At 37.8% G+C, this 15,713-nt stretch overlaps 1 protein-coding gene across 1 annotated transcript in view; it reads right to left on the bottom strand.

Annotated features, from left to right (window-relative positions):
- The window catches only part of LOC134608784 (band 4.1-like protein 4B), an 86,810-nt gene extending 71,775 nt beyond the window's left edge, over positions 1–15,035 (bottom strand). Inside the window, exon 1 of the mRNA XM_063451884.1 lies at positions 15,008–15,035. Within this exon, the coding sequence (XP_063307954.1) occupies positions 15,008–15,034 (27 nt within the window). The 5' untranslated portion in view covers position 15,035. The remainder of the gene's footprint in view (positions 1–15,007) is intronic.
- Between the last annotated feature and the right edge of the window lie 678 nt (positions 15,036–15,713).

Here is a 15,713-nt window from a genome sequence, read left to right as displayed (position 1 = left end):
GGAAAGTAGCACTGGACTGGATGGAAGAGGGAAGAACTATTTTGGGAGATCCCATGGAGGTATTGAAGAAGATAAGTAGAAGTGGAAACCATGGACTGGGTCCCAATATGGAACAGTCAGGATGATTGATGTTGGCTCTTGTAACCTATGCAGAACAGAAGAGAAGTGTTGGATGTTAAGGGTGTCCCTTTCCTGAACGTATTTGATTTGGAGAAAAGTTCCTCAACCTCAGTGGATGGTATTCATAGTTATCACTGTCCAAAGGATTTCCATAGGAAAGTAACCTCCGCCCTTGTGACATCTTATCAGATCTATGGTGGAGAACCTGGATCAAAACTCTCTGCTGAGGAAATATGATAGTCTGAAGAGAGCTGACCATGTTGAACTGTGTTCCCAGCTATACCTTGAACTGGGTAGGAGAAAGGTGACTACAGCAGACATTCATCTTTCACCATGAAGATGTAAAAGTAAAAGTGTCATTCTACTGCAATCTGAGAAACATCTGGTGATGTGAGGCAAATGATACATGGCAATAAGCATCCTGCAATCTATAGACATCATCCAATGTACTAAGAATACTACCTTTATAAAGAAGAATATTCAAGAATCCTGTAAACTAGAATGGATCTCCAACACCTGTTAGAAACAGATTCTTTGTGTTATAGTTGCTTTAAAAAAAAATTCTCACAATAGCTTCCTCTAATTGAAGGGACACCATGAGATTTACAAAGCATCTCTTTTTACCTTTTCTCTTCCTCTGGTAGAATAATGGTTGAGATCTACCATACTCTCTTCCTGTTGTGAAATACCTTGGTCCGAGAAACTACGACAACAAGAGGACATAGTCTTAAATTAGAGGGACAAAGGTTTAAAAATAATATCAGGAAGTATTACTTTACTGAGAGGGTAGTGGATACATGGAATAGCCTTCCAGCTGAAATGGTAGATGTTAACACAGTAAAGGAGTTTAAGCATGCGTGGGATAGGCATAAGGCTATCCTAACTATAAGATAAGGCCAGGGACTAATGAAAGTATTTAGAAAATTGGGCAGACTAGATGGGCCGAATGGTTCTTATCTGTCGTCACATTGTTTCTATGTTTCTATGAGAAGGAAGGTAATGAGAGTCTTTGGATTGAAAGGGTCTCCAGAACCTTCTTGAAGTAGACAAGCTTTTCTGCCCTCTGCAGTTCTCTTGATCCATTAATATAGGAGGATGCATCTGTGGGCCAGGTACTAAGCCAAAGAGCCCAGCTAATAGACACAAATAAAGTAATGCAAACACATAGGCCTCTTAGCTAAAGACTAATTCTGGATTAATTACTTATAAATTATCAACAGACAAAGGCATTTTATCTCTGATATGCTTCTCCAAATTATCCATACCAATCTTAGATCCTTAGATATTGAGGTAAGACCTTACAGTAGCAGGGCCATGAAAACTACAGGTAGAGAGGAACATTTTGCCAGTCTACGGACTGCATTGTCTACTTAGGAGCAGAGACCCAGGTACTAGTCTCTGAAATTCCAATGGTTGAAGACGGAGATACTCCCTTGTGTTGATAACTTCTCTCAGTGTAGAACCATTCCTCCATTAAGGATCTTAAGGGGGACCGGGAACTGGAAAAATATACTCTACACCCTCTGACATCCGAAAAGAAAGGCTTGAGGTAAAAGGACTCTGGAAATCAAATGGTCCACGTGAGCAGATTCTGGAACTACTGAAATAGGCTGAATCTGATGATATCATATCTCTGAATGTATCCATCTCCAAGGATTCTTCAGAGTATTCATTCTGGGAATTGTCCAGAGGATCCAAGCTGTAACACCTACTATGACGTCTTGAGATACCTCCTGTTTAATATTACATAATACACGGGACATGGGTAGATGGGCCTGTAGCCACTATCAGACAGTCTGTGCAGAGACTTTACTTTTACAAGGCTCTCTTATCATATGCCTCACAAACAGTTCTTTAGTGTGACTTCCATTGTATGATCCGGATAATTTTCTTCCCGTAGAGCTATCATCATAGGGAATTCCAATTATTAATAGGCACTCTTTCGTTTAGTAATAACAGAACAAATATAATGGCTTACCTATGTCTCTTAGAATGTGACCTTTTTACCGGCAGCAGAGGGATCTGAATCCATAACTGTATAAGATTCATTTTTATCCTTAACAAAGCAAATCTCTGCTAAACAAGTAGAGATTGATAGATACAGAAAAATATGTAATATACCTTCAATAAAGAAAAACTTACCAAGAAGGAGAATTCAAATTAAGATAAAAACTGCACACAAATCTACTTACTTAATATAGTAAAAACTATAAGAAAACATTGTGCTTAAAAGGGGAAGCCAATATGACCCTGAAATAACTGAAGGTGGACTTATATTTTAGAATATGCTTGAGCGAATCAGATATCCGCGCATGCACGGAAATGGCATGGCGCGACCATTAGACTAACCCCTGCGTATTCGTGGGGATTAAACATAGAGAGTGGAAAAATCCTGAATGGGCCCAAAAGTAAGAATCGAAACTGATGGCAAAATCTTGCTACCCCTAGGGTCACAGCAAGTAAATCCATGGGAAAGTACAAGATAGTGAGTTGTACTTTAACCCTTTCAGCGATGGAATGCTAGTCTGTCTCACATTAACTCTTTCAGCGATGAAATGTTAGTCAATGTTATATTAATCCTTGCAATCCATGTGCTCTGTATGTGCATGTCCAGCCTGCTTCTCCTTGCTCACTGCAGGAGACAGGATGATGGCATAATCTTGCTACCCCTAGGGTCACCGCAAGTAAATCCATATGCTCTGTATGCGCATGCCCAACCTGCTACCCCTTGGTCACTGCAGGAATTATGGTGATGGCATGATCTTACTACCCCTAGGGTCACAGCAAGTTAGAACCCCCGGTCACTAAGGGGGTTGGTTACCTTTGCACAGGGCCACATACTTTTTTTTTTTTAAATTCTTTATTTTTATCGTGCACGTAATAACAACAGGCTTACAGAGCCACATCAGCACCTGTAAGCATTTTTCATAGCATGTTACAGTGTAGCAAGTTAATACAGCACGGTTTTAAGTTTAAGAACAAGAACAAAAAATTATCATACTGTTGATCATTGATAGGTTGGTATAAACATGTTGAACTAGGCAGATTTATGGTTTACCTCGTCATTTAAGAGTAGTATAAAACATGCTTGAAGTTACGCTCCATGACTCATAGCGAGGGCACCTTCACCCCAGGTATGCCCAGAAAACAACAAGAATGCTATTTTCAAGAACATATTGTATAGCCACTCAGTTATAGTACATGTCTATCCCTGAGATATATCTTAGGTGCTTGCTGATCATTGTGATGTCGGTAGTATATGACGTGCATTTAGACAAAACCATCATCCCAGTCTAATTAAGTACCCAACTTGCTCATTTACGACATTGTTCGTCCAACCATATATTCGCTTCAAATGCCAGAGTGTTTGGGGAACGTGCACAGGGCCACATACTGAAGACTTCACAAGGGAGAGAGGCTGAACTCCCTTGAGGCAGAAGGTAGCAACCCTCAGGTAAGCCAAAAAGACAAATTCTCTAGTCTTAGAATGACTAAGTCTGTCCTAGGAATAGGACAGGAACAAAAGGACATCGCTGCGGATGGTTGGTAATTGAGAAAAAAATACATTTTTTTTATTGAAATCTGCATAGTCTGCATTTTTCTAAAATGGAAAAAAGAGGACACTCTTTACACATAATGCACTTCAGCAAGCTGAAGTGTTTTAGGGGTCTGGAGTTCCCTTATAGCTAAACTGGAGGCATATTAACTTTGAATTTTCACATTAGTAAATATATCTTTCCAATTACCTTTTTCTCCTTTTATGTCGTGAGCTTCATTATATATTACAGTGGGCAGCAATATCATCCTATACCAGAAGAGTCATAAAAGTGAAGAATGGAAGCAAGTCATATGTCTTCCTTAATACATCCTAGTAATGTCAAAATGCACCGATTATTTCTAACACCTACATTTTTGCCTGCTAGTCCTCCCAGATGGATTACACAAAGAAATAGAAAGGAAGAGAAAATGCACCAGTTTTGCATTTCACCTGTGTCTCTATGTCAAACATGTCACTAGTGGAAAAACTACCTTTCTAGCATCTAAATAGAGAAACAAGGAAAGTGTTTGTACTCTCTGTGCAGCCCACAGTAAATCCAGTGTATTATATATTGTCATCTTTGTGGGATGAACACTACTTTTATTTGGTTGGACAAGTTGTTGGAGACAAAAGATGAGTCTAGTATTTTGGCAAAAGTATGATGGCTAAAATTATTATTTGGCTAGTAATTTTTAAAAAATATATATATTTCAAACAAGTTATCATCAGCTCTAGTTATCATCTCTTAATTTAATGTGTTCCCTTCTTCATTAATAGATATATGAGTAGAAGAGGAGAAGGTAACAGAGGAGGTAGCTTAATTAAACTCTAATCCTTTCCATTCCTATCTCCCTCTCCCCCCACCTTAACTAGCTTCTTGTTATAAGTTCTTAGTTATTAATGTATCCTTACTGCCTGTCCTTGGCAAGAGAGAGCACACCATTATGTATGATGTAGTGTAGTTACTTTTATCATTCTTTTTATAAGCCTGTTTCATGAGATCTTCTTTTTAGGGATCCATAGGAGCTTTTATAGCCTCCAGTTTATTTATCCATGTGTCCCAGTCCTCTATCTGAGTGTATCTATTACCTATGTTCGTCAATATACCCCCTTCCATTTTTGCTTGCCATATAACTTGAACTATCAATTCTTGCGTGCTAAAAGAAGTTTAGCTGCCATAATGATGTGTTCTGTTACCATTTGTACTTTTTTGCATCTTGGGCCAATTTAGATTTAATAAGGTTACTTCAAGCTTGAATTCTAGTTTCGTTTCAGTTATTTAATATATGACTTTCATTACATCCTTCCAATATTGATTTATAGGTGCGTTTTGCCACCAACTGTGAATCTGATTGCCTTCATTAACATTGCATTTCCAACACCTATCTGATACCTCTGGGAAGTGTTTAGGTGTCAAATACCATCTATTAGCAAGTTTAGATTGTGTTTCTGTGAGGTTTAAGCAATGTATATGTTTGTATACTTTATTTAACCCCTTAAGGACCAAACTTTTGGAATAAAGGGGAATCGTGACATGTCACACATGTCATGTGTCCTTAAGGGGTTAAGGTGCTTATCCACTCTTCTTCTTCTATGGGTACTTGTAGTTCTTTTTCCCATTTATTGATCAAACCTATTGGTTTGTCATGTCTTCATCCATATATAACTTTGGCGCACTTTGTCAATAGTTTTTTATAATTCTTTAGTTCCAGAAGGTTTCTGAGTTTTATATTTTTCTCCTCCTTATTTCTGAGTAGATATTCTGAAATAAAGCATTGGATTCTTAGATAATCAAAAGTTTAATTCCTGGAAATGTTAAAGTCCTCCATAATTTGCCTTAAGGGTTTAATTTTATTCTCCATTACTATGTGATGGAATTCCCTAAGCCCCCCGGTTTTCCAGGTGTTTATTTTTATATTTTCAGCACATCTGAAATTGTGGAGAATGGAAGTAGCTCTATTATTTTATTTCTGAGTTCTATATTGAATGTGAGTTTATCCCACCAGCTCGTTAATTCTTTAAGTATCTGTGATTAGCTCAGTGCATGTTCAATAGCTTTTTTATTCAAGTCTAAAACCCAAAATAATGAGAATAAGTTGCCTACCCCTGTTTTCGTTTTTTCCATATTATACCAAGTTTCTTTGGTTGCCACATAATTTTGGGAGAGCAATATATGAAAATGTCTGCTAGCCAGGTAACATTGAAAAATTTCTGGACACTCTAATCCTCAATCTTACCTTGACCTAGCCAGGTTTTTCATTTTCACCCTCTCTTTTTTGCCACCCCATACAAATTTACAAACTGATTAATGTAATAACACTATCCAGTTTTCTGGGCAGTTGAGAGGGATCATTGTCCATAGGTATAGCCATTTTGGTTGAATGTATGTTTTTAGAATGTTAATTCTACCCGACCAAGAAAAGCCTAGTCCTTTTCAGTCCTTTAGTTTTTTTATTGGTTTGTTTTAATAAGGGTAAGAAGTTAGCTTCGATTAGGTCTTTTAAATCTGGAGTTATGGTTATACCTAAATAGCTTAGTCTATCCTTATTGTCAGGGAGCCCTATATTTTGTACAAGAAAATTGGTTAGTCTTTTATCCATATTTTTAACAATGTATCATTTTATATCCTGAGACTTTAGAATAGTAGTTTATTTCCTTCAATACCTCTTGGACCAAGATTTCTGGATCTTCTAGTGTTAATAAAATATCGTCTGCATATATATTTAGCTTTGTTTATCCAAACATGTTGGTAAAGCCTTTAATTATTATTATTTTTATTTTGTCTTATTGAATTCGCTAGAGCTTCTAAAACCATTATGTACAATAAAGGGGAAAGTGGGCATCCCTGTCTTGTTCCATTTTTTATGTTGAAATTTTGTGATGTAAATCCTGACCCTGTGACATTGCTGATGGGTCAGTGTAGAGGGCTGATATCGCTTGTAGTATTGAACCAGTGATTCCAAGTTGTTTTTATGTAATCAGCTACGTATTTTAAACTTACCAATCAGAAATCTTCACACTGAACCAATGAGAGGATTTTTCCTCCCATTTCAATTCAGTGCTCTGTACCGGTCGGTTCCCTTCTGACGAGCCAGGTAGGGCAAAACGCACGCGTCAAAGGGTCCTAGTCGTGCTATTTTCATGATTTCTAAATAGCACACGGACTTGCTACCATGCTATTGGTTTTATCTACCTATTATTTTTATTTTTTTATTTATCACGTTCGTTATTTTGGTATATGCTTGGAAGAATTAGGTTGTCATAGCCTAGCAGGTATGGCGGTAGGTGCCCTTGAAGGCATGGGAGGGAAGCAGCTTAGCACTAGCAAGCTCTCGGTGGGATATCTTTCTTAGTATTATATGGGAGCAGTGTTCCGTCTACCTGTCACTTAGTTCGCTAAGTTTATCCTGTTATCTCAACACAGTTGATTTTCAGACCAATAGCTATAGGTCTATCGGAATCTAGTATGTATTACATTTGGATCACACAGTTATCAGGTTAGCTCCACAGAATACTACTATCCTGTTATTTGTTAGACTTTATTTAACCCTCACTGTCCTTACATCAAGTATCCAGCGATATTTATTCCTTATACTATTTGAGGCAGTAGCTCAGGCAGTGTTCCGTCTACCTGCCACTGAGTGTGCTAAGTTTAACCTGTTATCTTACCACAGTTGATTTTCAGGCCAATAGCTATATCCTCATGGACATTATAGGATCATAGTGTGAACTACATTTGGATAAATACAGCCATCAGGTTAGCTTCACAGAATACCACTTCTTCGTTATTCGTTAGGCTTATACACTCACTGTCCTAACATTTAGTATCCATTGATATTAACTCTATATACTATTTGAGGCAGTTGCTCAGAGTCACTTATATTAGTTACACTCCGAGATCCATTTCAGTATTAATGGTGACATGCAAATTTATGTCCCTGGTCTTATTCCTTGCTTGCAATATAGCTATACCTTTACCAGTACATTACAATAATTGTTTTACACTATTTCTATATATACCACTAGAGTTATCATATTAGAGCTACATAGACCTGTGGTATATCTTTAGTATTCTTAGTGTCAATAGTGACATTTCTAGTTAGCGTAACTGGTATAACACCTATTACTTTGTTCACCTTTCTGTACACGAGCACCTATTTTTATAATTTTGTACTTTAGAATCAATCAAATTTATTTTAATTTTTTTGCTTTTACTAACATCAAGTTCCTAGTCTGGCAGCCATCCTGCGGTTATCCAATATTCACACCTAGTATCTTATCCACCCAGCCCCTTAACAGTATACTTTCCTTGCTTTTCAAATTGTTTTAGGGTTGCAAACATGAAACCCCAACCCACCCTATCAAACGCTTTCTCTACGTCTATTGATATAGTAAAATTAAAGGATTTTTATTGTTATCTGTTTCTTCTAATATGTTTATTATTTTTCTGAGATTATTGATAGAGGACCTCTCTGGTATAAATCCCACTTGATCTTTGTTAATTAGTTGTGGTATAAATATTTTTAACCTTTCCGCCAGGACAGAAGAGAGGATTTTAATATTGGTATTAATTAACTAAATCGGTCTGTAGTTACCGATCAATTTTGGGTCTTTGTCTATTTTTGGGATGGGGACTATGTTTGCTCTCAGCAACTCTCCAGGACATTGTCCTGTTCTCATTATATAATTAAAAAATGTTAGAGAGTTCTCCTTTTAGTTTTTCTTTCATTAGTTTATAAAATGTATTAGTAAAACCATCTGGACCTGGGGCAGTCCTTAATCTAATATCTATTGATTTGCTGGCCTCTATTTCTGTTATAGGTTGGTTTATCTTTTTTAATTGGTCAGGTAGGATTTTTGGCATATGTATATTTTGGAAGAATTTATCAATCTCATCTTCCTTACCGTATATTTCTTCTGGTAGATTGTATAAATCACGATAGAATTTTCCAAATGCTTTTCCTATTTTTTCTGGGGCCAATTGATAGGTTTATTTGTCTTTTATTTTGTATATTGCTCTTTTGTGTTTTTCTTTTTTAAGTTTATTGGTCATTAGTGCTTCTGGTTTATTGACCTTTAGATACCATTTTGATTGTAGAGATTCTAACTGCTTGGCTGCCTTGTTCATTAACTGATTTTTTTTATCTGTTTTTCTATTTCTACAATCTACTTGATATTTGTATGGAGGGTGTTGTTTTATTTAGTTTTTTATAATCGCTTAGTGTTATATATAACTTATGCTTTCACAATCTTACTTATACATTTAAGTGTCCCTCGTGCTCTTTATTTTCTCCATTTCTTCTTCTTTCCTTCAGATAGCTGCAGCCTCATTGTATGCTGATGGGTGCTTGGGGCTACTTCCAATATTATTTGAAGTTAGCCAATTTTTTAGATCCTCTGCTCGGTCAATAGTATTTGATGTTATTGTCTCTCATCATTGATGTACTGTCAGAGAAGGTTTTCCTCTTTTGTCTGGTTGGCCATGACAAGTCCTGAACTACTTTCAGGGTTTCATATTCTTCTGCACATTTTTTACTTCTTATAGCTCTCATTATTTGAGTCTTGAGTTTAAAAGAAGCGCAGCATATAAACACATATCTTGGAAAATGGTCTGGGACACCTCTCGGTTTATTTACGCTATGGCATCTCTTGATTATAGGTATTCTGGCGTCCCATTCACCATCTAGATGTTTGAAAAAATCTTCTATGTATGGCTTGAGGTTTTTTGCAACTACTTGCTCTGATATACCTCTTAAGTCTTAAATTCCGTCTTGATCTATCTTCCAAGTCTATCAGTTTGTTCTCCATTTCTGTTATTTTTCTTTCTAGTGCCAGATGGTTTTCTTTATGGACTTTTTCCTTGTGTTCCATCTCATTTAGTTTTTCTTCTGTTCATGTATTCGTACATTAAGAGTTAACCATTCTTTCTTAATGTCCATGGTGTTGGCTTGTATTTCCTCTCTTAGTTTCTCAAATTGGGCATTCAGGTGTCTGAGTAATTGGTCATATTCCTTCCTTCCCTCTCTTGTCTCTTGGTTGTCCTCCGTCTTTCTCTTATTGATATCTCCCTCTGTTGGGATATTTGACAGGAGAGATCCTTCCATATTTGTCTTGATACCTGGCTGCTGTGGTGAGAAAAAGGAGAGGAGTTTTTGTGTTTTATTTTCCGGTTTTCAGAGGTTTGCCCTCTTGTGTCTTTTTGTGACCATTTTATTTACTTTCTCTTCCCCCACACCTTCTTGTTTCCACTTGTGCCAAATTATATTTTGCCCATCTTATTTTTTTATATGTTTTTTCCTTCTCCTACTTTTTTTTCCGTCCCTTTATTTCCTTTTTTACTCTTTGTTTCTTTTGTTTTTTTCCTATCTTCCCTTCCCTTCCCTTTTCCCTTTTTCTCCCCTTTTTTTCCTTTTACTCTTTGCTTATCAAGCATACACTAATTTCCACTATTGATGTAGTAGTGGATTTAGTGCGGGAAGAGCAGGAAGTAAAAGTTAAAAACAAAATAGGGCCAGGGTACATGGCAAATAAACAAGGACAATGTGCAGGGCGGCTGGAAGGAACAGAATGGCAGAAATTGCAAGGGGTTTTACCCCATCCTGATTGGAACTATCAAGTAAAAAAATCAACACTGTGAGCAAAATTACATAGATTTTAGATCCTTTCTCTCCATGGACCTTTGCAGTTTAACTGGCTAAACCTTTTAGTATTGCTATTTATGTGTTCCCCTGCTTGTTGTCAGCATATATTTGGTGTATTAAACATTTATATGTCTTCCCGGGCTGTCACGCTTGCCGTTTCCTCCGGTCGTGGCTAGCTGTGTTGTATCACTCTATCCGGTAAGATTGTAGGTAGTTCCCCCTTTTTTTGACCCGACATCAGTCTTGATTGGGGATCCGTGGCATACTGTGGAGCTCAACCGTCCCATTGACTCTTGGTCGGCTCTTTGTCACCCCCTCAGCCGCATTCCACGAGGACGTACGAACTCACGTTACATCATCGCTCCACCCCCTGTGTCCCTCCAAGGTGATTATTAAGCTAGTAATTTAGTAAAAATTTTATATTCTATATTTAGCAATGCTATGGGCTTGAAATTAGGTGGAAAATTTTTGTTCCATGTCATCAGTAAATGTGCAGCCACTTTTTCAGTTGATCCCCCTCAGCCAATGAATTTTATTCTAAAGTGTGGATGAATTGATATTGCTAATGCCGAAGTGGAACTTCTTCTTCCATATTTTTTTTGCATATTAATAAACGCAAAGCATGGTACTGGGCCACAACTTTCTGGGGAACCCTCAGCTTTTGATCAAGAACAGGATGATGTCAACCACAGCCTGATAGCATGCAGGGATTAAAGTGCCTAGACTGCTTATTTAAGCCTAATGAGTTGTGTTATAATTCAAAAGAAAAAAAAAATGTTTCTTTTTTTTTTGCACATTTGTATGAGCTATGGTTTTTGGATTACTGATAATTTTGTTTAGATTATGTCTGTGGAATTGGTTTCTCATATTTTGAGTGTTATGCCATTATCAATATATCAGCCCTGCCGGAATTTTTATAGTATTGTTATTTTATTCATTTCATGGCAGTGTCATCACTTGTCATTGATTGTATCATATTTTATTACTTAAGGAAAGTAAAACCTTACCACACACCTTAAGGTGTTGCATTTACACCTTTAGAAGGCCTGGGCCACCCATCTCCTGCCACCCATTCTGTGTCTATGCAGTGTTGCCAAGCTGTCTGTGTTCTATCTCTGCAGCGTCTGCTTAGACTCAACGCATGAATCCCACATGACTCACAGCAGTATACTGATTCATTTTCTTTATGAACGAGAAGCTACTAATTGGCATAGACCATCAGCTGACAGCTCTAGCCATTCAGCGGTGCTCCTGCTTGGTGGCACTCCGTGCTTCCTGTAACTCAGATTCAGAATACGGATTTCACCAAGGGGATTTGGAGATCAGAGCTGAAGGCAATCTTTGGGGTTAAACCATTAAAGCTTACAGTTTAACCCCTTAAGGTAAGAGAGTGCTCAGTGACCTCTTGGCACAACATCAATTAGATGGAGTTGTTATGGTAGTAAGAGTGTTCCATTAAACTCAAAAAGGCACATTACGAGTGCTGAAACAGGCACCCCCTAGTGGTTAGGCGTCTGTAGGCAGGTGCCTTCTCTGACTAATAGGAAATCCGATCCTGTCTACAGAGGAATCTGTATAAACGTAGCGGCTGAATCACATGTCTTATGACCAAGATACAGAGGGAAATAATCAACCCGGCATTGTGCAAATGGTGAGGTAAATTATACTTTATGGGTAAACTGTAATTTGGCATTACTCTGCAACTCAAAATGAAATACACTGATCTCATATATGCATGGCATTGGGATGTAATTATTTCTTTGTAACATATGGTTTCCATATTTCAGTGTTTTAGGAGATCTACTATATAGGACACAAAATATCATATATGAAATAAACCAGAGTAAAACATTTGTATAGTATAGTGTAGATAGACAGATAGGATACAAGGACAAAAAAATAGGTAAACATTTCAACAAATAGTCAGTGCCCTTCATTACCTTTTGTTCATATCTGCCCAGCTTATTTTACAATCACAATTAGTATGATACAATGTTTTGGCATTGATTTAGCTATACAACAGCTACATATTAGTATTATATAAGATAGCTATAAAATATTATTAGAGGCTTGTATGTTTTGTTGAAAGCGTTGATACTCCACTGCATGCTGCACTTAGTATGCAAAAGATGTTGATACTAAAACCTAGGTATTTGGGAAAAATGTGAACATTTGGTCTACCAAAATGGTGTCACCAAATGCACAAATATAACAGAACATGACTATCTGCACCACTACCTGCTCTGCAAAACATGAAAGAAACATGCTGAATCGCCCACAGTCTTCTATTTTGCATCTAAAAGGAAGGCACCACATTCCTACTGCATTATCTTCTTTTTACAGTGAAAGCATCCAGCTGTGCAGCTGTGATCTACAATGTTTTATATGAAGTTTAAAGGAACACTCAGGCACCAAAATAACTACATCTAAATGATTCCAAGAGGCCCCTGGAGGCACTCTTACCTCAAGGGGTTAAACCGTTAGAGAACGGTTTACCCCCAAAGTTTTCTTCAGCGGCGATATCCCCTCCTCCCCAGGCAGCAGCTTCTGAATTTTCCGTTTCAGGAAGCGCGGTATGCCACCGTGCAGAGGCGATGCTGATTGGCTGGGGGTCTCCTGGCACCATAACAACTTAATTTAGTGTCCCTTTAAGAAATATCCATCTGTTGGACATGGATATATTTAACATACTTTTATTACAGTGCACATAGAGTGTTGCGTACCATGATTGTCTAAAACATGTGGATAATAAATGTTTGTCACACATAAAAATTATTAATATAACTGATTATGCAGACAATATATAGTAATATTCTCAGTATGTGCTAACCCTTCATCCACCATAACAGACGTAAGATGCATTAGAATGTCTAGACTTAACGCTCAGCAACAAAAGGAAAATAACACAGTGCAAATAACACAATTGGCATAACTAACAACATTGCCTGCTCACAATCTGGGAAAGAGGTGGGCGGGAAAAGGATCCCAGGAAACAGTGGGACCATCCATCTGTGATTGATTAAACTGCTGGGCCGTTTTGAGAATTCAGGAACTGTTTCCTGGGACCCATTTTTGCCACAGCTAGGCCCCTAAATGTGAAACTGTCTCAACAACATTGAACTGTTGGCAAATATGACAAGATACAACTGAGAACTAGCAAGATCAGGATACTAGATATTAGAATATTTAAAAGTCAATGCAGGGGTCAAATACCAGAGACATCATAGACTTAGTCAGTAAGGAGTTAAAGAGCACCTATATACAGATGCTAGATATAGCCGTAAGAGAGGTTTAAATCGGTACCATAAGTTGCATCATTCTTGAACCATTGACAGTTGAGGGTTTTGAAAAGGGATGCATGTCGGTGTTTCTAGAATTATGCAAGTCAGGGATGCTATAAGATGACATCCAGTGTCAATATTCACACAATGAATGCACGTGGCGCCCAAGGACCAATGAGCAGAGACACATGCAAGCATAAAATACGCAGGAGTAATGTATATATCAACAGAGTTCTCCCTGATTATTATTATAATTATTATTATTGGTATTTATATAGTGCCAGCTTATTCCGCAGCGCTTTACAATAAAAGGGGAATTTACCAAATGAGACAATAACAAAATGTAACAGGAACAATAGGTAGTTGAGGACCCTGCTTGAAACGAGCTTACAGTCTAGAGGAGGTGGGGTATAAAAACACAATAGGAGAGACAGTAAATAGACATGGAGGGAAAGTAGCAGAACTGGAGGTGAGAGTGGAGTGTGGTCCTATAGGAGAGGGCGAGAGGAAGGTTTGAGAAATAGAAGTTACTCTTGGAGGTCATAAGCATTCTTGAAAAGATGGGTTTTGAGGGACTTCTTAAAGGATTGAAGACTAGGGGACAGTCTGACAGAGATAGGCAGGCTGTTCCAAAGGAAAGGAGCTGACTGTGAGAAGTCTTGCAGGCGTGAATTTGCAGTAAGGGTGCGAGCAGCAGAAAGGAGAAGGCCACCAGTAGAGTGGAGAGACTGAGAGGGGGCATGCCTAGAAATGTAAAAGGGGCTAGAGTTGGTTTGAGCTTTGTAGGTAAGGGTTAGTATTACACCTGTAGGGGACAGGAAGCCAGTGTAAGGATCGAAAGAGGGGTGAGGTGTGAGAGGAGTGACAGGAGGCAAAGATCAGCCTGGCAGCAACATTCACCACAGATTGTAGGGGGCAGTATGGCTTCTGAGGAGACCAATTAGGATAGAATTACAGTAATCGATGCAAGAGATTACTAAAGCTCCTTGGTAGCATCTTGCGTAAGAAAGGGGTGTATGCGGGCAATGGTTTTAAGTTGGAATCGACAGGTTTTAGCAACAGACTGGACATGAGGAGCAAAGGTGAGGCCAGGATCAAAAGTGACACCAAGACAGCAAGCTTGAAAGGATGGGGTGAGGCAGGTACCGTCAACCTGCAGGGAGGGTGAAGGAGGAGGATCAGTGTTATAAAGAGGAAAAATAAGAAACTTGAGATTGAGTTTCAGAGAGCGGGAGAACATCCAGTCAGAGATGATGCAGACTCTGCAGTTACAGGGAGTAATGTTAAAATAAAAAGGTAATTGCCTGGCCAATGCATTAAATCCAATACATATTATATAGTGCTTTATCTGTATACCTGTAAAAAGCAAGTTATACTTTACAAATTTGAATCAATTTTGGAAAACAGAATCTAAGAAAAACATTTACCATGGGAGTGGCTTCTGTGAAATCCATAAGGAGATCGCCGGGTCCAAGAGAAAATGGACTGCTGGGTTTACTAGGACTCTGAAAAATATATATTATTATTAGTTAGAAGTCATGTAATAATGTACTTTCTTTTGTTTTTTTGAGGGGATGGCCTGGGGATGGCCTAAATTTGTTAATACCTTAAATGCATATGGTATAAAAAAAAGTTCTACCAACTTGTCAGACAGTATTGCAATTTGGTTGCCCTAATGCATATGCCCTCGCACCAATCATGAAGTGGGATGGAGATCAATTTCCTTCCATTAATATAAAAAATTAAATCACAACCTACCAAAGCACACATGGAATGTATCCTAAGATTCCTCTGTGTATTTAAAGCATTAACAAGGTTACAGTGTAACATTAACACACTGAATTGAAAAAATCAATGGTAAATTACTCCAGCTGTGACTATAGTCAAGTCAGAGTATATTTTTAAATCAACTATTTAACCCCTTAAGGACTGGACTGTTTTTGCGATGTTGTACATTTGCGACCAGGCCTCTTTTTACACTTTTGTGGTGTTTGTGTTTAGCTGTAATTTTCCGCTCTCTCATTTACTGTCCCTATACAAATTATATATTGTTTTTTCAGGACAAAAAAAGGCTTTTTTTTTACATACCATTATTTATATAATCTCATGTAATTTCATAAAAAAAAAAAAAAA

Source organism: Pelobates fuscus, chromosome 4, assembly GCF_036172605.1.
Source record: "Pelobates fuscus isolate aPelFus1 chromosome 4, aPelFus1.pri, whole genome shotgun sequence".
NCBI lineage: Eukaryota > Metazoa > Chordata > Amphibia > Anura > Pelobatidae > Pelobates > Pelobates fuscus.
This window is presented reverse-complemented; position numbering and strand designations above follow the sequence as displayed.